At 40.7% G+C, this 22,666-nt stretch overlaps 1 protein-coding gene across 1 annotated transcript; it reads left to right on the forward strand.

The window, feature by feature from the left end:
* Positions 1-3,392: 3,392 nt before the first annotated feature.
* Positions 3,393-9,189, forward strand: mdfic2 (MyoD family inhibitor domain containing 2; the record flags this gene model as incomplete). The annotated part of the gene is made up of 4 exons (XM_079510574.1): positions 3,393-3,649; positions 4,018-4,096; positions 6,024-6,230; positions 8,933-9,189. The coding sequence occupies exons 2-4, from the start codon at positions 4,018-4,020 to the stop codon at positions 9,187-9,189; spliced, it is 543 nt and encodes a 180-aa protein (XP_079366700.1). The 5' UTR covers positions 3,393-3,649.
* Positions 9,190-22,666: the final 13,477 nt, after the last annotated feature.

A 22,666-nucleotide genomic window follows, 5' to 3' on the forward strand; every position in this document is an offset into this window, starting at 1 on the left:
GTCTGATGACATCAGGGACTCCATATATGAGCATAAAAGGGACGGGCATATACAAAGATCTCCATGGGTATTAAAGGGACACACACTGCGGTACTCTGACAACGGGTCTAGTTTATTTGGGCAATGAAATTCCCTGGTACTTCTTTCTCTTCAGAAGTTATATTTACACTGCATAGTGGGAGACCAGTAGATAAATACTCTCACATCTTAATTTTTCAATTAGCATGCCTCTTGTTCTCTAAACATATGCAAACACAGCAGGGTGTCTTTTAAAATGCGACTCTGGTGTTCAGCCTAATTAGAGTAGATTGGCCTGCTTGTGCACAGAGAAATTGGAATGCAGCTCGGTATGTGTCTCACACCATATCTCACCCTAACCAAAAGAACTGTTTTGACTCACAAGCTTGAAGTAGGGTGTGAGTGTGTGCGTGTGCATGTGTGTGTGTGCGTGTGCATGTGTGTTGACTAGGTCCAGTGGTGGAAAAAGTACATGTGTTACTTAACTTAACTTAACTTTACTTTACATTACTGCAATGTAGAACTACTTTGTTACAAGTAAATGTCCAGAATTCAAAATGTACTAAAAGTACAAAAGTATTGACATCAAAATGTAGGCCTACTTAAAATACAAAAAGTATAAAGTACTCACTATGCAGTATGCAGAATGTCCCATTTCACATTTTTAAATGTTTAAATATTTAAATATTTTGCGAATAGCAGATCTACAAGCTCACAATGAGTCACATCGCAACACATTGTGAGCTTGTAGATCGGTTATTTTCAAATGGCCAGTGTATGTTTTGCAATAATAATCAAAGTAACTAGTAACTAACGTTTTCAAATAGATGTACTACTAGTCTACTACTACAGGGGTTCTCAACGTTTTTGGCTCGGGACCCCCAGAAATGCTTTGGCCATGTCTCGCGACCCCCGCCCTGCCAGCTTCCCCACCCCCAATACAAACTGACTGCAAAAATAACCTTAATAATAGAGAAAATATATCATAAAAGAATACTGAAAACAGATCTAATCATTAAGGGGGGGGGGGGGTGAAAATAATATGGGGACTCCCCAAAATAATTTGGCGACCCCCCCCCAACCCGGTCGCGACCCACGGGTTGAGAACCCCTGTACTAGTGGAGTAAAAGTACAATATTTGAGATGTAGTGGAGTAGAAGTAAAAGTAAAAGTATTGGAGATTGAAAATACTCAAGTAAAGTACAAATACCTCAAAGATTACAGTACTTAAAGGGATATTTCACTTTCAAAAAAACTTTTGGTCATTTCATCATCTACTCAGTCTTATGCGAACACCCCAGACAGTTTTTAAGTTGCTTGATTAAGTATTTAGATATTTGATATTCATTGTAGCTTCCCCACCCCCTTCCTATACAAACCCAACTTCAAACTCCATTTTAACCATGATAGATTTATTAAAAATAAATGAAAACAGTAAATGACAAACCACGGCCCCTCACGTATTAGAAGGACAATATCAGTCAACAGAAAAAAGTTTAGGTGTTTTTGATGAATCTATCGTGGTTAAAATGGAGTTTGAAGTTATAATGGGTTTGTTTAGGAAGGGGGCGGGGCAGCTAAAATGAATATCAAATATATAATTACTGAATCAAGCAACTTAAAGGACCACTTCACCACTTTTCAACATCTCTTCATATAATTGGTCCTCACTAATGTTCATGATAAAACACCACCATTTTTCCTACACAGTCTGTGTGTCATAGGAGGGCTTTGGGCAGTTCGGACACCGTCCACCAGTGACATCATCATTAGGCAGATTTTTTTTAAAACAAGATTTGTTGCATTGCAACTTTTCAGGAAAATAATTAAAGCCTGCCGTTTCTATTAGCTTGGATTCACCATCGATGATGTCACTGGTGGACGGGTTTCTGAACTGCCCACAGCCTTCCTATGAGACACAGACCGAGTAGGAAACTAGAAAAAGTGCCCTTCTGGGCACAGGTCTCCACCAGGAGGATAGGACTGTGTGAGATGTTTGGCAAAATGTTTAGGATTAATATAAACATGTTTTTGAGGCATTTTGTTCCAAAAATGTGTTTTGCAAAAATCAACCTGTTGGTGGCGCTATAACAGGCCAATGTGAAAAGGGTGGGATATATTCCTCAGCCTAGTAAGAAAATGTGTGAAAGATTTCACGTAAATTGCATGCTGCGTTCATGATTTGAGGCTTTTGTTCAAAACGGGGCAATCTTGCAAACTGTGAAAGCCAATTATAGCCAATTAGGATGGAATATGAAATATCAGACAGATCCGACTTGAGCACATGACCATAGAGATACTGTGTAACGATTTGTGAGATTTTTGGACAGAATCTGGAGGAGTAATATCAAAAAATGTGTTTTACAAAAGTCGGCCTCCTGGTGGCGCTATAAAAGGCAAATGCGGAAAATGCAGGTCAAAGGTTTGTCCTTGGCCTCTAGGGAGTGTGCATGCAACGTATCACGCAGATCGGTGCTGTTTTAGGTAAAACATGTGAAAAGCTGCCTCATGGTGGCGCTATAACAGGACGCTCTGGAAAATGTGGGGCAGAGGTTCATCGTTGGCATCCAGGGAGTGTGTGTGCAAAGTTTGGCATTGATCGGGCCAACGGTGCCGGAGATTAGCTGATAACGGACGGACGGAAGGACGGACGGAAGGACACACACACACACGGACGGAGTGCAAAACATATAGCCTGGTTAATAAACCAGACCGAATCAGCCGTTGGCAAAAAAAAGTTGCCTACCAGCGGATTTCGGTCTGGCGAGGCTCAGTAGCACGCCTCTTTCCTACAATCGAGAACAGGTCGGACCAATCGGGACACGGTATGCAATATGGGCGGGCTTTGGTACAGTGACGTTCAATGCTTGAGACTTTTGACTGACAGTAGCTCTGACCAATTGCGTCAAAGAGAAAATGTTTGAACCCGCCCCCCGGGAAATGAAATCCAAGTGGAGCCAGCCCAGACTGATATACCGCGACAGTGTTGTGTGATATTAGTCTGGCTTATTAGCCAGGCTACAAAACATACTCTCTCCCCATGCCTTCAGCCTGGTGGAGACAAAAATGGTGGTATTTTATCATGAACATTAGTTAGGACCAATTATAGGAAGAGAAGTTGAAAAGTGGTGAAGTGGTCCTTTAAGAACTGCCCAGGGTGTTCACGAGTAGACATTAAAATGACCAAATGTTTTTTTTTTAAGTGAAATATCCCTTTAAGATGTACTTTTTTCCACCACTGACTAGGTCACATTTAGGGACAAAATACAGTGTTGGACATGAGCTGAAGGGGTCAGAGAACATTTACCTGCCAAATATACTCACAGAGTTTAGTTGTGTGGTCTACATTCTTCATTTCACAAAATGACGTGCAGACAGGGTGAGTTCAGTTCAGCAGCATGGTGGAAACATAATAGCAGAGCTGATAGCTGCTAATGTGTTGATACAACTTACTTGACCAACAACACTAGTATTCTTGCTAACGTCAACGGAACAACAGCTAGGATGGGTTGGCTGGGCAGCAGGCCAAATGGAAGCTTACGGTGCTCGGGTGCTGCTTTATGTGCAAGACAGTCAGACTGTCAGAGTCGAGGAGGATAGGAGGAAGGACACTTCCACAGCGAAATGACAGGTAAACTCTGGGTAAACTATGCATGTTGATGTTGCATTGAGCCATTTTGCATAGCCTTCTACTGCTTATACGATTCTGCCCTGCAGTGCAGAATCGTAGAAGCAGTAGAAGGCTATGGACCAGAGCTAAGCCTATAAGAATATCGATCGTCATCGATCATGTATAGGCTATACATGATCGATGACGATCGATATTCTTCTTTGTAGGCTACTTCAATAATATAGTCTAGTGTTAATCAGGAATGAGATTTTATTCAGGTTAGCTGGTGTGTATGGATGCTACTGTATTGTGCTGGACATGATGAAGTTATCATAGCCTACATGAATTTGTCATAAAATGTGCAATTTTCTTCCATTTGTGTTGAATAGATGGATCAGATGGCGTATGAAAAAGCTAAAGGCAAAGTAAGGAAGGACATTGCAGAGAACTGCATTTTGGTAAGAGAGGGTAAGTTTGTTTTGTATATTTCTTTGTAGGCCGGCCAATGCCTAAACCTAATTGCAATTATAGGCCTGCTAATATTCTCTCACTGGCTTGTTTGTTTTGACACTAATATTGTTTAGAAAATTACTTATTCAATGAACATAATCTGGCCTACCACTTTATTTAGTACTCTGACATGATAACAACTGTAAAAGGTTACATGGTATGGTTTGGACCAAATACCTTGAAACATTCACCTAAAGGTTGAGGAACAGATATGTCAAGCCAGACTTTATCAATCTCTTTAAATGGTCATTGCATTGATTCATGTTTTTGGTACACTGTTGTGTCTTTGATCTGAAAGGAGAAATCATCCTTTAAAGCCACTGCGGTGTGGTGGTGTTTATATCTGCAGTAACACATGTTTGTGTTTGTTTTGGTAGCCCAAAACCTCCCTGTCTACCAAAACAAACAGTGAACCTGAAAACACCAAAATACAGTGGGAGGGCTGTATGTGTTTCTGCAGGTAAACACCACCACACTTCTCCAGCGTCTGATAACTGCTGGTACCGTATAGAGGGAAATTATTGTTTTCCCCAAGAATAACTGTGTGGTTGCTAATGAGAAAGCAAGGTATGGTACACTAGAGCCAAACCTGAAAAATGCATAGCATGCCTGCAGGCCTTATTTCTCTATCAGCTAATGGTCATGGGCATCATAGACCGGCTGCATCTGATACCTTATTTATTGCATAACCCACAAGCATTAGTGTTTTTAAGCTGTAGTATTTTGAAGCTCCTTTTGGCTTGTTCTAAATTGTAATTGTACTTGATATACTAATCCCTCCATCAATTATGTTTTGATTAGTAATCCCTCCATCCATTATGTTTTTATTACTGTAAGGAAAAGTTCGAGTTGAGGCTATAGGTGGAGAGCCATGAGCACCTTAGATGACTATTCACAATTGAAAAAATCATTACACATTAAATGTTAAATATATTGGAGAGTAGAATGGTAAATAGTTCATTTGAATTAGGCGGTACAAAAGTAAACAAGCTACAGCCATACCAATAATTCATTAATAGCTATTGAAATCTGCTCTTAGCAAACATATTGATGTTCTTCTCACACAGTTATCTGCGTGTGACTTGGAAATTATACAGCTTAACATGCATTTGGCTCTCTGTGGTCAAACCTGTCTTTTCCAAATGTTATTTAATTTAAATAACATTTGGAAAAGACAGGTTTGACCACCATTCATTCAATAATTTAATGAATTAGAATGTGCTCTTTAATCACAAATTGTAGTATATTTGTAGTGTAAGAAAGATTAATTTTGAATTAATGATACAGGTGTTAGTTAGTACAGTATAATGCCCATGGTTCACTGTTTAATAGGCCACTGGGCATTACTGTGGTGAAATACTGGACCACACATCTTAGCTGCCACATGACGTTTCCTTTGCCCAGGCAGTCTCCAGGGTGGCAGCTCATAAAGTTCTGACAGCTGTTTGGCTCTCCCTTCAACATGATAAATTAGCAGAAATAGAGGATGGGTTACAGTATAAGCAGAAGCTGAAGAATATACAGTTGCGTTGTCAAGTTCATTTTAGGTCACAAACTAAGACTCCGCAATCGACAATGTCCATCATTTGATGAATAATCACTATGATTGATAACTTCAAAGAAGTATTCTCCTTCCCCATTGAAATGCAACCACATGAAAGGTTTGATATTGATGGCAAGTACTTAGACCTTCATCTCAAAGTGATGTTTCCGCTGATTTGTTGGCATTTGGAATGAGGTGATGGCACAGGAAAGTGCTTGTATGGGCACCGTGAGTCATCAACAAACCGACCGTTGGCACTGTTCAGAGATGATACTTAAATCATAAGTGGGACTTGTTGCTGACATGTCATAGATATTTTATGCATCCTTTCTTCTCTGACAGAGGGCATCCAAATAACTGCTCCGGTCACTGATGGAAGACCCAATCCCAGTCTCGAAAGAGAATGTGGGGATGCCAGTGGGCAGCAGCAGTCTGGGGACTGTGCTAGCCCCGCCTCCTCGCCCTCACAAAAGTTAATGGCAAGATCTCCCTCTTCTTGCTCCTCAACTACAGACTCTCTTTCCTCTCCTCGGCACAGTAACATAGGAGGTTAGTAACACTAGTGCTTCATTCACACTATGCACACGCAGATGTACAGTAACATAGGAGGTTAGTAACACTAGTGCTTCATTCACACTATGCACACGCAGATGCGAAACACCAAAGGTCCGACATGCGGAAATCACCCGTCGCTCCTGAAATTGCGTTGGTCTGACATGTGTTGCGCCATGATTGCGGTTAGGGTTAGGTTAGGCTGCTCCATAGCGGTTAATAATAGCATTTTTCTTTTTCAGAGCTAAATAGAAAGATGGGAATGATGATGATTAATATACAGGATAATAATGCAACAGACAGAATAAAAAATGTGACAAATACATGCTGTATGGCCTTACCATGCAAAGAATGTTTAAATGCAGTTCATTTCATCAATTATGAAGATGTTTGAATAATTTACAGACTGAAAAAAAAGTTTAATGTAAATGATGGCCACAGGAGTGGGAGGCCTCACTAAATGAAGCAACATAATTGATTACATATGGACTAATGTACTTGAATTATTAACAATGCAGATCAGTAAACAACAAAGCACTGATTAGATATTAGATATTTAATATGTCCTCTCAAAGTGACATTAGTTTACGATTTATGCTGTTTGAACATGTTTTAGCACCATTTCCAATTTTGTGAGCCTCTTTTCAATTCATACATAGTCATACTAGTAGTGTGCACATGTTTGTGTCACTTTCTCTCTGTACTGTGCAATGTGCATGGCCACTACTTTGGTGAATTCTGAAGTCTTTAATCCAGTACACTGGTCACCAGTTATAAGGACCAGAAATATCTCCAAAAACACTATTTGTGGTCAGTGTCCTCGTCCGGTGATTTCATGCTTGATTGCACCCACGGGGACACCATTTGGCAAAGGCTGCTCGGAAGGCACATGGCACATTGTTTCACAGCAACCACAATGCAACTTGGAAATGGTCCTGGCAAAGTATACAGAAGAGACCTCTGGTAATTGATTATGTCTCCAAACAGCCTCCTCGCCTGTCTCTCTGTAAGGCAGCAGGGGGGGCTGATTTCTTAAATTATGCATGTGAAAAGGAACGCCCGGGGAGGCAGGAGGCTTTTAAAATGTTATAAGCTATAAGTGAAGACAGACGGACACCAGAAGCTCTTTTAGTAATATACATGATCTATATCTTAAAAGACAAACAAGATATAGTTTGGAGGACGCGTCTGTAAATATGTATTACCGATTAGTGATTCAAGAAGATTATGGCAATGGTCTGGTGGAGTTTAAAGGTTTATACTGTGTCTGACTGTGTCAATTCTGTCAATGGGCAACAATGGAACAAAAAATTATACTAAATGTTAAAGCTGAAATGCAGGATGTCACATCATGAAACAGAACCACTTCCGGCCATAATTCGAACACAACGCAAACAGTCTGCAGAACCAGGAAATGTTTGATAAAGTGAAAGTCAATGTGAAACCCATGTGTTAAAGTTGTATCGTTGTTAAATCACCAACATTGTTCTTGAGAAGTATTTTGTACATATTAAAGTATAGACAAAGAGACATATAGCATCACTACACTAGTTGACATGCCCACAAGTAGCCAGTCTTTCAATGCGGCAATGAATCAACGATACAGTACCATCCAAATGTGTCTTACGTTGGGTGTTGATTCATTAATGAACTGCATACAATCACATAGTAGCACATTTTTGGTCCAGGGAGTCAACTCCATTATTATAGAGTAGTAGACCCTATAGCTTGTTTTATTACTGGCTTTGAATCTCTGGATCGGAGCTTTAAATACACTAGAGTGGTGCACGCTGGGCACTGGCCTACTTGGAACAATGCAAGTAGGAAATGCATGCCCATCCAGTTATTATGTCTGTCTCCTTTTTATGCCCATATATGGAGTTCCGTGTCAGGCATGCCCAAATATGAAGTGTTATGATGTCAGAACAGGCCAGCTCCATGTATGGAGCTCAGGTCCAGAGCCTGGGCAGAGTGTGTTGGTTCTGGACAACCGTGGGTCCGACTGACTTGACACCGGGCACTGCACTCCCTGCGGCGGTGTGGAACGCGTGTGTCGAATTTGAAGTCGGCAGGGTGAACGGTTCTCGAGTTACGTGGATTACAAACATACGTACAGAGACATGGTGCATTATGCATTTATGCATTTATTATAGATAGATAGAGGGACACATACTGCATGAGTTTACTGTCTGTGTCTCTTTCTCTCTGAGTTTGCTGTCTGTCTCTTTGTCTCAGAGTTTTCTGTCTGTGTCTCTTTGTCTGTTAGGGGTGGGATGATTCACTTACCTACCGATTCGATACCATCCCCATACCTATAGTGCCGTTACGATTTATATTGCGATTCTTAATTATTTTGCGATTCGATTAGTTTTGCAATTTATTGCGATACTTGCCCCTAAGTTACTCCGCTTTTTTTGTTAACAATTAAACAATATAAACCATGAAAAATTTAATCATACACTTCAATGCAGCCAGGTAATGTCAGTCAGTCTTACTATCATGAAAATAAAAAACTTCACAATTCGATTTTAAAATCGTGGCGTTAAAAACTGCGATATTTGAGTGAATCATTTTTTTTGCCCACCCCTACTGTCTGTGTCTCTTTCTCTCAGAGTTGACTGTCTGTGTCTCTTTCTCTCAGAGTTGACTGTCTGTGTCTCTTTCTCTCAGAGTTGACTGTCTGTGTCTCTTTCTCTCAGAGGACTGTGCAGGGATCGTTCTGAAATGCCTCTACTGCAGGTTCTATGACATGCTCCTCATGCTGCCACACTCCTGTGAGAGAGCCGCCTATCACTGCTGTCCCACCTACGTACAAGTGTGCACAACATTGGAGTCCACGGCTGGCAATGGCAGTACCTCTAGCATAGACTGTGACTGTGGCCTGCTTGATGCCTGCAATGATATTAGTGACTGCATAGAGCTGGCTATGGAGATGTCCGAGATATGCTATCGCTAGTAGGAAATCGTCTTGCTTATCAGACCGAGTCGGAATAACTGAAGGGCAGTAGCTACAATATACTGTACATTGTTGAATGGAGCTTTCCGTCCTGTTAAGAAAGCTATCATTAAAAGGATTATGAACTAAAGCATAATTAAGCGTGGAGAGTTTATAAGATGGATGGTATACTTAAAGAATGTTCTTTATGTCTAAGACCAACCTCTTTCTAGATATTTGATCATTTTGCACCACAAAGTCATCCTCTAGATTTGAAATGCACCAGACCTGCCTTGTACATTGCATGATAATGTTGCACTTAAGGAGGCTTGAGATTACCATATACCATATACATTGCAAGCTCTGAGATTTGTGTATATTGCATCGTTGTTCTGTTGATGCGCACAACAACATGCCCAACATGACTGATGAATGTTTCTGAAGTATGAGAAAAAGAAAGAATCTTGAAGCTCTGTCCCCTGTTGCATGTGCCTATTTAAGTTCAAGTGCCATTGCAAAGACAGGAGCAGTTGGTGATGGCATGTGTAGGACACTCGTCCTTGTGGCCCCCCTTGACCTCTGTTCCCGAAGACAGTTCTCTCAAGTGGCAACTCACGATTTGGATCACTTCAATCTGTAATAGGTCCTTGTCACATAATGGGAAATGGACACCAGAGTATGCTTGGTATGTCACTGAGAGAACTGTACACAGGGCAACATCAAGTAGAGCATCATCTACGTCCCTGGGTCAGCCTATGTGAGGAGAGGCACACAGCAAGTACAGCAGAGTGTTGCCATATTGCCTGCTCTTGCTAAACATTTGTTTTCTACTATTAGATATGAAGACTGAGAGCGTAATCTTGTTATACAAACAAGGAGGCCGTCACGCTTCAGTGGTTCGATGCACTGAGAGCTTTTATGATTAAGTTGTCCACCGTTTAGTGGTAGTGGTGGTAACACTTCAGCACACCAAGCCAACACACGTGAAGTACTGGATAATAACAAGGGATTCTAGCTTTCATTGGAAACTGCTTTGTTGTAGCATTAAAACTGTGTTTGTAATGCCACAAAAACATAAAAGTCCAAGGGCCGCAAGCTATAAATGTCAGTAATATTTTGAAATGTTTACAAAAAAAAACAGACTACACGACTAGTCTACAAATTAAGGAAACACACAGTAAAAAGTCACATTTCCATCTCTCATTCCAAACCTCAATGAACAAAAACATTGTGATTAATGATGAAGTTACAAAATGAGGTTTCATTCACAATGGGAAGAGAACATATAATGGACAGATCATCACAGCTGAATAAATAGTGTCTAATAAATAGTGTCAGTGTGAGGTAAATAGATCTAATCTATCTCAACTGACACCAGGCCATATCACTTTCTCAATACATACAATCGTGTTCAAAACAATGAAAATAACTAATTATGTGTTTTCTTGGTATGACCATGATGGGCCTCAGGTACATTAAACAGGGGGACCCACGCCCGCGTGTCGAGTAGGACTGATTTAAACCTTTAATCAAACGGTAATCAAATAGGATCCATTTTCACGAAATATCTCTGAATTACAGTAAGTTAAGAACAGTACATGCATTGCATTGAAATCCCAAAGAGAACTTAATTTATATTGATGTTGATTACTGTTTCCATACTATTATTAATAGCTAAATATACTAAGTCATCAGGATGACATAAACATTTTATTACCCAGTACATTCTTGTAAAGTGCTGCTGCTGCTGTACCAATATGCACTGACTAATACACTACTGCATTTGTAGATTATCCTTTTCTTCTGATTAAATAGAATTCAGGCACAAACCTGCCATTTTACCATGGTGAAAGCAGGCCATGCACCCAGCCAGTGTTGTACAGACAGTTACATGCAATAGATATTGAGCATGCTGTTTGAAAATTGTATGTTTCAGGTTACATCTACAGGGAACACTGCTTGTGACCAATTTGCTCATTACCTACAGCGGGCACAATTACAAAGCTGACTGCTCTGGCTAATACTGCTCCATAAAATCTATTGGAGGCCCTTTGTGGTTTTTCAAACATAAAGTGTGTCTACCTAAACAGATGCCAGTTTTAAAGCGAAAACATCTGCACGTCTTAAATCCGCTGGAACCCGTTCAAATTACCTGATGGCTCTGGGAGTAGCACAGGCTTCAGGAACTCTAATGTTTTTTAATAACATCCAAATGGCCTGTCCTTTACTGGCAAGGTTCAAATGGCGTCCCATCCTGGTCTAGAGGGGCTGGACAAGGTCAGGTGGCTTTCACCACAGCACAGCACATGCATGCTCTGCAAATGGCCGCTTGGAGGATACCGCTAAGCCATTAGCATGCACACTAGTCGTCTGTTCACAGCTTAACTCAAACCACTTGTGTAGAAGGGTAAAAAGAATAGTAGCCGTAGTAAATTTCGATGCTTAAATACAAAATCTATTCCATCTGTGCAACATAGCGCACACCAGTATATGTGGCTGTGTTTTCTGATGTGCGCCTCACATTAACGAAGTGATCTTATCGTGCACTGCTTCACCGTGTTTACATGTGTCTCTGCTCACTAATCGGATATGAGCTTTATTTGGAGTTAAGGCTCTGATCGCTTCATTAGTGTGAAGCAGTTCTTCCTCTAGAGCACACAGCACTAATACCATCTCCCCTCAGACACAGTGCTGCAGCCCAGAGTGGCCTCCCGAGGAAGCAGCACCATTAAATATTAATGCCATGTGTTTAGAGGGTTTTTATTTCAAACAGCGGGTTTGTCAGCATCTTATGTAGTGTTCCTCAAGATTAAGTCCGTGAGGAGATGGGGTCCCAATGCTTTATGTAGCACTGTGCCTTCAGAATAATTTAGGCCTGTTTTTCTAATGGTCTTTCTGTGTTAATATTGCCACACATTTTCACTGTGATTTTCCTAAACAAATGGAGCATTTTTAAGTAGATCAGAGTACTGCTGCTGATGTACCTTGAAGTTTTGCAGTGTAGCCGTCCGGAAGTGAGGAATGTTTGTGTGCATTAGCTTGATGTAATTTCAGATTTTTGATGCACAAGCTCTTCACAAGACTTGTACTCCCTTTTTCCAGCTTCTGTACACAAGATACAGTAGTGTGCTGCACATTCAATATAATGCCTTTTTTGCAGTATCACAAAATGATGGCATGTATCTCAACTCAATACCTGGCTATTGGTCAGTAGCATTAGGTTTTATTGCAGCCTAATACTGGACTGCCTTGATATAGTTGTGAATGCAGTTGATTGTCATTGTCGAAACCCATTAAAATTCTATTGAGCATTTTTGTCATCTGTCCTCAATTTTTTCATTTGTTCTATCGTCCTAGTTTACATGCCGATTTCACAATTACCCCCTCAAATGAACTTGACCTTCCTCTCGTATAGAGAAGTGATGTGTGTGTGCGTGAACATCACACTCAATTAGGTCAGGGGCGTTAATGGTACAGTAGAAACCAACACTCCCCACAACATCCTCCTGGAATTGAGCCTGACACCACTGACTCTCTTGAATCTATATTTGGGCCACGAGTGTGGATGTGTGTCACTCAAGACTACCCGCCCAATCTCCAGTGGAGAAAGTAGACGGAGCTGAGCGTGCCCATGGGCTGAGACTGCCATGGCACAAAGGGAGCTCCCAGCAGGCATCGCTAACCAGGCCCTGGGCACAATTTTATGATACCTTTCAATCAGGCGATGATTCCCAGCTGAAATGACAGGTGATTTGACTCAGCCTCCAATTAATGACCTAATTTTAACAATTAAGATCGGAGGAGGAAGGGGAAGCCCCACGTACAGACGAGCGGCCGGGGCTGGAGGCGGCTAGTGATGATGCCTTGAGAGGATTGTAGGAGTGAGTGCTATATCTACTCGTCACCAATCCTACCGCATGTGACCAGTCGCCCATTTTCCCAGGATGGCTGACCTCTCCTTCCCTCAACCAGGTGGTGTCCCACTGTCCTATAAGCAAACACACATTATTTGAGGAGATGGGGTTGTGTGTGTGAGAGGGGGGCTGTCATGGGGATGGAGAAGGAGGTGGCTAGAGTGTTTGAGGTGGAAGGGTGAGAGGAGGGTGGCAAATGTGGCAGGGGATGATGGAGTGCATCAAGCTCTGGGTGCCCCCCACACACCAACACCCCACCTATCCCCCCCACCCCCCACAGCATAGAGGAAATTAAAGAGCCGTGTAGCAGGAGGAGAAGAGGAGAGGAGGGGGTGATTTAGAGCGTGGCACAGGGGGATGGGGACCCGGCGCATTGGAGTTAATTACTGAATAATGAGGAACAATTTATTGTGTTCTTGTTAGAGACATCAAAATGCTGGATACTGCCTACAGAAAAGGAGCATGGCTCTCTCCCCTTGCACATCGCTCTAAATGCGGTGTTTAACTTGGAGTCATTAAACGGCCCCTTCCTTGCGTTGCCTTGCCTTAGACAGTGGGGGAGAACAGGTTCCCATGGTTGATGAAGGAACCTACCATACTGTCCTATAATGCCAGGTTCTCTTAAGTATCTGTTTAGCTGAATTCAAACCAAGAGCTAATGAGAACTGCATTATCTGCAGATCAATCCCTGCCCTGCTTTTCCTAGGCCTGTGTTGATGAAGGGTAAATCATTACTTCTCCCCCGTCGGCTTTCCACCTCTGCAAATCTGTTGGTGCAACTGTCCAACTTGCACACAGAAAACTGCATGTTTTAAATATGCTTTTGCGGACATTTTGACATTTAGTACTTCTCATTTAGCTGACCGTATTTACAGTTAAAGAATATGACATATTTAATAAAAAATGCAATTTAATCTGAATTTTAACTAATGTTCAACTTGAGACCATCATGCATAGAACAATAAAGTAAAATCACACCTGTGTGAAGTGAGGGGCACTCTTATCATTATACATCATACATCATCTCAAGAACAACTGAATTTATGTGATTGGTTAGCCGATTTGCTTGTCTACATATGACGTACATTTTCCCTTCATTGTCAATGGCATTTAATGTTTGTGTTGCCACAAATTGACATCATATTTGAGGCGCATATGACCTAATTTCTCCTTTCATTGTCAATGGCAAATATGAGACGTGTAGGGACAAAAGCTGTATATACAAAAGCTAGCGCCCCTCAAAAAACACACCTGTGTGAAGTGAGCGGCGCTCTTATCATCATACGGCATCATACATCATCTCATTCTGGCCAATCACAATTTGTGTCCTCACTTTTGTCTTCAATGTTTGTGTTTACACACTTTTGTCTTCAATGTTTGTTTACACAATTTAAACCCTCAAGGCTGGACATAGGAGGGGCTAGTGCCCTTAAAAAAAAAGAACTCCCCTTTATTCTCCACCTACTAGAGAGAGGCCAACTGTTCTGCTGTTAACAGAGAAGTGTCAGGCTTGCTATCGGTCCATGGTGGAGTGTGTAGCACCCTGACGCTTTGATGTGTTAAATATGGAATCTGACCACAGAACAAAGCAGCTGTCAGCAACCAGCATGTGTCAAAAGCAATCCACGCCAATTATTATTGAGTTTCTGTCATGCATAAGGCTTTGCAGATACTGAGGTGTGTCTTACAGTGTCACAGCAGTAACACTGCCCTCAGACAGTCTCTACAAATAAACATCACAGTCTTCACTTGTCTTCATCAAAAGCCTAGTGGAGTCCATTTTGTTTGATGACTGTCTATGAATACGATTAATCTTGTATGGGAGGAGGAGTTTGGGAAAAGGTTAATTGATTTGCTGAAGCACAGTCGTGTGTGAATGTGACAATACTATACTGTCTGCGACCTAGAAAAAATATGACTTTAACTTTGTCAAAGGTTCTCCACATTAACGGCAACACAATCACTGGGTCACAAATCACATGCTGCAACTTGCGAGAGTTATATGCATTGTCTGCCATGACATTGAGGAGAGTGAGGGTGCTTGCTGAGTGTGTAGTCGTCCTGGGTAACCCAAATAGATATGTTCCATCTGAGACTGATGCAGTCTTTGGAATGATCCTGCTAGCTAGACAGATGAGTGCTACTTGAATGTTAATGAGGGCTCCTTTAGACACGCATAAATTAAATGATTAGATGTCTCCAATCATGCAAGGTCCTTAGGTGTCCCCTATTTATGGCATTTGAAATGTAGCTGCCTTTATTTACGACGTGTCTCCCTGCACAGGATTCGCCACCTGAGCAGCCTTAATGCTTTGAAAAGACGAGTTTTTTAATGACCTGCAAATGAATCATTGTGGCAGAATCATAAGAGAAATGGATTCCCTCCTCGAAAACAAAAGGGGGAATTGTTCCACTCAGTGAACAGCATGCATCTAGAGTAAAAGCTGTCATACTGGACTTAAGCCATTAAATACAATTTGTTTGTTTCAGTCATTGCTAACTGTAGGACACAATGACAAGCCTTCAAAAGGGCCTCAAGGTCCGCGGTGCCTCTGGTGTGGTAAGTTAGCCTGCTGAACAGAACCTCACAGAATCCTACACTGATTTTCCAGATAGAACAACAGCTATTTTCATCTTCATGATTGCATTAATTACACCATAACTCATGTCTCTTGGCTCCAGTAGTGTTTTCCCTATAGGAAACAATGTGTCAAGACTTCAACAACGGAGGAGAACAGCACAGTGAGCACACACACACACTGACTTGGTGCTTCATTAATCAACATAAGAAATCAGCATCTTATCTAGCTTGATGCCTTTTGTAAGCCAGCAATGTCAGGCCCAATTTACGACTGGAGTGTGATTCCGTTGTATTGTACTGTATTCTATTGAAATGATGTCCATAAAGCTGTACCTTTTTTCTAATGAAGATTTTCCAGAGTGAATTCTCATTAATGTAATAATCAAAGTGAGCACTTCTGAGATGCAGCCATGTAGATCCAAACAGCTCAGTGTGCCTCCTATGGCCTTATGATTGAGAGTCTAGGTAGTAAGTGATTTCTTTTCTATTGAATCAGGCCCTTTTTAAAGACATATCATGGTCCTGAGAAGACCCTTCGGTGCACAGGCAGCAGTAATGAGAAGTGCACAAGTTTGAGACGTCCACTCTCAAGCCAATGTCGAGGCTTTTTGTGGACAAGAGAGGGAGTGGGTGGGGGAGAAATTTCTCTTAAGATTCTCGCTTATTTCCCTCTATTTATTAGGGTAATGAATTTCCGAGTGCAGTGCCAGTTCCACTGAGCCTGCTCCTCGGCCTAATTCTCTGTAACATTTCCTCATTGCCGCTGGGGAACATTATATGAAGGCAGGGCTTACAATGCCATCAATATGCCCAAGACGACAATCGGACGTCTCATAGATATTAATGGAAGTGCAAATTAAATCAAAGTTGGAGTGCAGCTATCGGGGTTATGATCAATGCCTTTTGCACAGTCAGATTTAATATGGGGTTTGTAATTTGAGTATCCAAACAAAATGTGCATCTTAATGGAAAAGATGAAAGTAATCCCACATGGGGAGGAAATAATACATTAGCTGCATTGTAATTAGAGAACTCAGAGTGCAGTGTTTCCCTGGCTCAGTATTAATGTTGAATAAAAGCCTTATAAATTGGCAGTGTGGATACAGGTTGAGGACATTTGAATTGCTTTTGAGACATCTCTTGAGATGTCAGAGGAGACATCAATGAAAAACATTATGTAATTATACTTTAAGTTGGGTAAGTTAACAATAAATGTATTCATACTGTACCAAAATTAATCATATGAAGAGTAAACTACAAACAAACCTTACAATGCTAATTCAGTATTAACGTTGATTGAGGTTGTTGGAACGCATGTAACATTGCAATCGCAGTCAACATTGAAATATTAAGTCAAGGTAGATTTGATTTTGTTATCAAATTATTTTTTAAATCAAATAATGTAAAGCAGAAGGACTGAAGTATAACATACAAAAAGTACAGTAAGTGTAAAATGTTGCTTGTTTAATAATACATGAATGTATGTGCCTATGGTTTGGCACAAGGCTTGCATTCAAATGCCTTACAATATCATAACACAGTTTGACAAAATCCGCTTTTATTTGTTGGTAATACAGCTTTCTGAAAGCACACAGCAGCTGTAAAGTCAGCAGGTAGCATGTGTAGAGCAAATAGCACAACTGGTATTCAATGAATAACACATGAGATGACAAACAATGGTAGATAATGATACCTGCTCCATACAGTAGAGTAGGCTACCTTCTGCAGTTCAACTGATCACTACACTACACACAATGGTAGATAATGATACCTGCTCCATACAGTAGGCTACCTTCTGCCAACTGATCACTACACTACACACAATGGTAGATAATGATACCTGCTCCATACAGTAGGCTACCTTCTGCCAACTGATCACTACACTACACAAACATGTAGATAATGATACCTGCTCCATACAGTAGGCTACCTTCTGCAATTCAACTGATCACTACACTACACACAATGGTAGATAATGATACCTGCTCCATACAGTAGGCTACCTTCTGCAATTCAACTGATCACTACACTACACAAACATGTAGATAATGATACCTGCTCTATACAGTAGGCTACCTTCTGCACTTCAACTGATCACTACACTACACAAATATACTACATAATGATACCTGCTCCATACAGTAGGCTACCTTCTGCAATTCAACTGATCACTACACTACACAAACATACTACATAATGATACCTGCTCCATACAGTAGGCTACCTTCTGCACTTCAACTGATCACTACACTACACAAATATACTACATAATGATACCTGCTCCATACAGTAGGCTACCTTCTGCAATTCAACTGATCACTACACTACACAAACATGCATGAGTGCACATGACAAATCACTGATTCAGTGTGACCACTATGACCAAAATGAAACTCAATGTCAAATATTTAGGGGGGGAAAGTAAAAGACAACCAATTTAAATTATATTTACATAATGGATCGTTTATTTTCATGGTCCTAATATGAAATGACCAGTATTTCCATGTATGAGTCAAGGTCCCAAAAATGAGGAATGTTTTAAATTCTTGGTCAGACTGAAACCAACTGAGCTTTGGGTACAATGGCCTTCTGATAATGGCAACCAAATAAGAGCTTTTAACCTATATTTTATTAGGCTATACTGTTGTGTGAACAATGAATGGACCTGAGAGTTGTGATGGGCATGATTCTCATTAGTTTTTCACCAGTTTAGCAACAGAAATAATGCCAAAGAGTAAATCCTGCATTGTGTCACTGCAGTTGGAGGACACAGCAATACTAAACGTCACTGGAACACTTACTGGTAACCACTTAACCATAAAGAAATGATTGACCTCCGCCTCCGCTCCATTACGGAGCTATGTGTGTGTATGTGTACGTATACGTACAGGTACTTGTCTGACAGTTGCAACACCTAAAGTGGCCAGTAGAGTACAGTACAGAGTAAAGTGGCACAAAGTGGATTAATCCAAATCCAGTGCAGAGCATAGTACAGTACAGTACAGTACAGTACAGTACAGTACAGTATTAGTACCGCTCAGTTCACACAGGTGTGATTTTTTGAAAATAGACGATCTACAAGCATCGTATTGTAAGCTTGTAGATCCGCTATTTTCAAACAATTGTCAAAATTGTTTTTAAATTGACATGCCCATGAACTTGGGATGCCAGTGTTAAAGTGGTTAAATGGTGATGTTTCTGCTTTGCTGTTGCATAGTCCCAACTCTGGTGATAGTATCAGAGGGCTCAACTCAAATCATAGGGGCTAACATTTCATCGTCAAACGTCTCACTGAGTGGCTATGTAACAGGATGCCATAACCGTAATCCATCAGTAAAAGTGTATCGATATTGTCAAATGTTAATATGTCATCCATAAACCCCAGGGTCCTCTGTCATCTAGACATAGCCTGCGTAGCACCACATCTTGTCTTGTCCAGTATTGCTCTTACTTGTCTGGGGGGGGGGGGGGGGGGCATTTTTCTTTTTCTGGAAAACTGTTTTGCACAATAGTGGCATGTACACAGCGCCCTCACTCGTGAGTGTAATTGCAGCAAAAGGAGGTCATAAATAATAGATTCAAGATCACTTACACCTCATGAAGCAAGCCATAGCATACGGTCTGACGAGAGATCAAATTTTTCCAGCTCAAAATACATCTCTTCTGGCTGTAGTTTGGAGGGAAACCAAGAGGGCGTTTAGATCACTGCAATGCATTGTGACAACAAAACATATCAGTTTAAATGACATGATTAATGAACTGCTATCTAATAATCGGGTTCATTTGCAATAGAAGCACTCTGATTTACAAACTTTCCCTTGTGTTAAGTATGAAAAACAAATCCACAAAAAGTACGATTTTGTTCCACACTTGACAATGTGGTGTACTTTAATGTTTAAATAGTGTTATGGTTAAACTTTGCCTCAATAAAACTTAATAATATGGGTATAAGTAGAGTTTGTTAATGTTAATAGAAGTCCTGGCTATGTTTATCTTCAGTCAAGATTCAGCCTATGTACATGTAGATACAAATGGTCACTGCGCTTCAAAATATCAACCAGTATGGTTGTAGATTTGCATTACAATGACTGAACTCTCAGGTATTCCAATCATCCCTTGGCAAGCAATGGTAACAGATGGACATAATTACATTTTTCATACTCTGGAAATATAACCATCCACTATCAAACCACATTTAATTTAATGTACATTTGTATTTATTCATTATTTCTTTATGAATTCATTCTGATCGTCTTCCATGTCCAGCTGTTTGCATACTAGAATTGGAGAGGTGTCCTTTTTAATCATAATCTCCCCACATATACATAAAGCAGAGCCCATTGTTATTGCCCCCAGATAATGGCAAATAATGTGTTTGATAACCTCTTGTTATAACTTTGTCCTTAGCATTAGCTGCCTGCTTTTAGACTGCCCCTTAGTGGTCAAACATGGAAACACTTTCCAAATGGCCCAATTAATACATTCAGTGTAATCTTGCTCTACAAATGCTGGAATAGTGTGATATTGCACTGGGGGAGAAAAAACAAATCTAAGAATAAGAATCCCAATACTATCTACTACAGCAACTGTCTTTCAACAGCTGCAGATAAATAGCACAGAGTAGAGGAGATGATCAGATCTCTCACCATATCTTAATGGGATCCTCTCACTCCCCATCCCCATTAATGACCAATCCCCAATTATGTAAATTAGAGTGCGGTCACTAACAGTGAGAAGTTGAGGTTGCTCACATATAAACACCAGCACTGTCTCGTTGTGCAGAAAGTGCTAATTGGCCGCTCCTCTGGCATAATTGCAGTGACTGAGGTCACGTCCTCGCCTAACCTCTACTTTAAGTATTGTTTTTCAGCACACAAACAGTACTGTGAGCAATTAATATGGTGCCTGTGAGCACCACTTGGGAAACCAATTGTAATGGTCATGGTGGAGAAAGTGCTGGACAGGGCAGGTTAATGTGGTGCCGAACCACGAGACCTAGAGCAGCACACAGGAGTGTGCAGATAGTGTATCATACATCTCATTGTCACCCTGCTTTAGTGTGAATATACACAGTAACTTCAAGTGTACAAATGGAACCCGTATGGTCCAATTTGGTTCCATTACAGTCTCTGGGTTAACGCTGGAGATTTTACTCTGCAAGTGCACACAATACAATAGATTCATTATCATTACTGTTAGGGGTCGCTGCCTGAATGAAGCTTGATTTATGCTTGGGAGTTTATTGTGTCGCTCAACATAAATAACGAATATTCTAAAATAAAAACTTTTTCTTCATGTTTACTTTTTTGGGCTTTTTTGGTCGTGTGATGTCTTTCGACCCATTGTTGCCAAAGCATAAATCAGTCTAGGTTCTTGGTGTGCTTTTGACATTACAGGATTTTCTGTGTCACTGTACATCATTAAAGTACCATACGTTTCACCATTCATCACAAACACAATAATACAGCTTAGCTCTGCTAACCAGTTTATTTCAGTTGTAAATTTAGTCATGTGTGCAGAATGTAAAGGCCCTCATAATGTGTATCAAACATGGAAGACAAATTCCTCTTCAAGTACGCTCTGCACTGGTGGTTTCAGCGCTGGCTTAGGATAATCAGTTATATCTGTATAAAAGAATAATTTTCTTTTTAACATTATCTTTATTCCGTTTTCCATCAACAAAACATTCCTTGACATTGGACTGCATGCAAGTAAAATGAAATACAAAGTATCTATACAGCATATTACATAAAGGATGGCAGGAAATAAGGTGCACATACAGTACAATACAACAGACATAACCATAGTAGCAGAATCGTTTTCTATTAAAACATACTGTGTAAAGTGTGGTGGGAAAAAACATACAACAGATGTCAGGGCACCATCTTGACAGAACAAACTGGATGCCCTTTAAAGGCTTTCATTTGGATAATCAAGTCTTTAATGGAATTAACATCATGTAATAGCAAGATTGGCAGAGTTCACTGTTTCATAAAACGGTATCACGATACAAACCAAATAAACACTGGTCCCATGGGAAAACTGCTGCCAATCTTAGATGCACCAGACAGTAGAAAGCCAGTGCATTCCTTCAACAGTGATAATGATGGTGAACTTGATTTACAATGAGATATGATAATGCTTTACAATAGCAAGATCAAATACAGCCATATGGGGGGGAAAAAGCAACAGAAAAGTAAAAAATCACACCCGTGTGAACTGAGTGGTGTAAGGTCTTATATAGTGACGTCACATACTAACCATAGCAACCGTGCTCATTTTTGAGTGGTGTAAACCACTCCTACAACTGGCTTTGTTAGTCTGTCTGTCTGTCTGTCTGTCTGTCTGTCTGTCTGTCTGTCTGTCTGTGCGTAAAAAATGAGCATGGTTGCTACGGTCACCCAGTTCACACGGGTGTGATTTCATTACGTCAGACATTACGTCAGACCACAGCTGATCAGGCTATATAAGACCTTACACCACTCAGTTCACACGGGTGTGATTTCTTTTGGTACGGACAGACACGGGTACATCGCTTTTTGAGTGGTGTAAACCACTACTACAACTGGCTTTGTTAGTGCAGAAAAAATGAGCATGGTTGCTATGTTCACCCGGGTGTGATTTAATTACGTCAGACATGATTTTTGAGTTGTGTAAACCACTCCTACAACTGGCTTTGTTAGTCTGTGCAGAAAAAATGAGCATGGTTGCTATAAGAAGACCTTACACCACTCGGTTCACACGGGTGTGATTTTTTTGGTACGAACAGACACGGGTACAAAGCCAGTTGTTGGAGTGGTTTACACCCCTCAAAAATAATCAATTAACATCAATGTAACTAAATGAAGACAACATGAATGGGAAAGGGAAACAGCACAAAGGCTGATGATATGAAAAGACCTTCATATAAAACTATGGGTTTTCAGAAGGTTCTAGAGAAGTAGGCTACCAGTTAACTTCCCGGTGTGACTGTATTGTACTGTACCTGTTCTGAATGGACAGA

Source organism: Electrona antarctica, assembly GCF_951216825.1.
Source record: "Electrona antarctica genome assembly, chromosome: 9".
Classification (NCBI taxonomy): domain Eukaryota; kingdom Metazoa; phylum Chordata; class Actinopteri; order Myctophiformes; family Myctophidae; genus Electrona; species Electrona antarctica.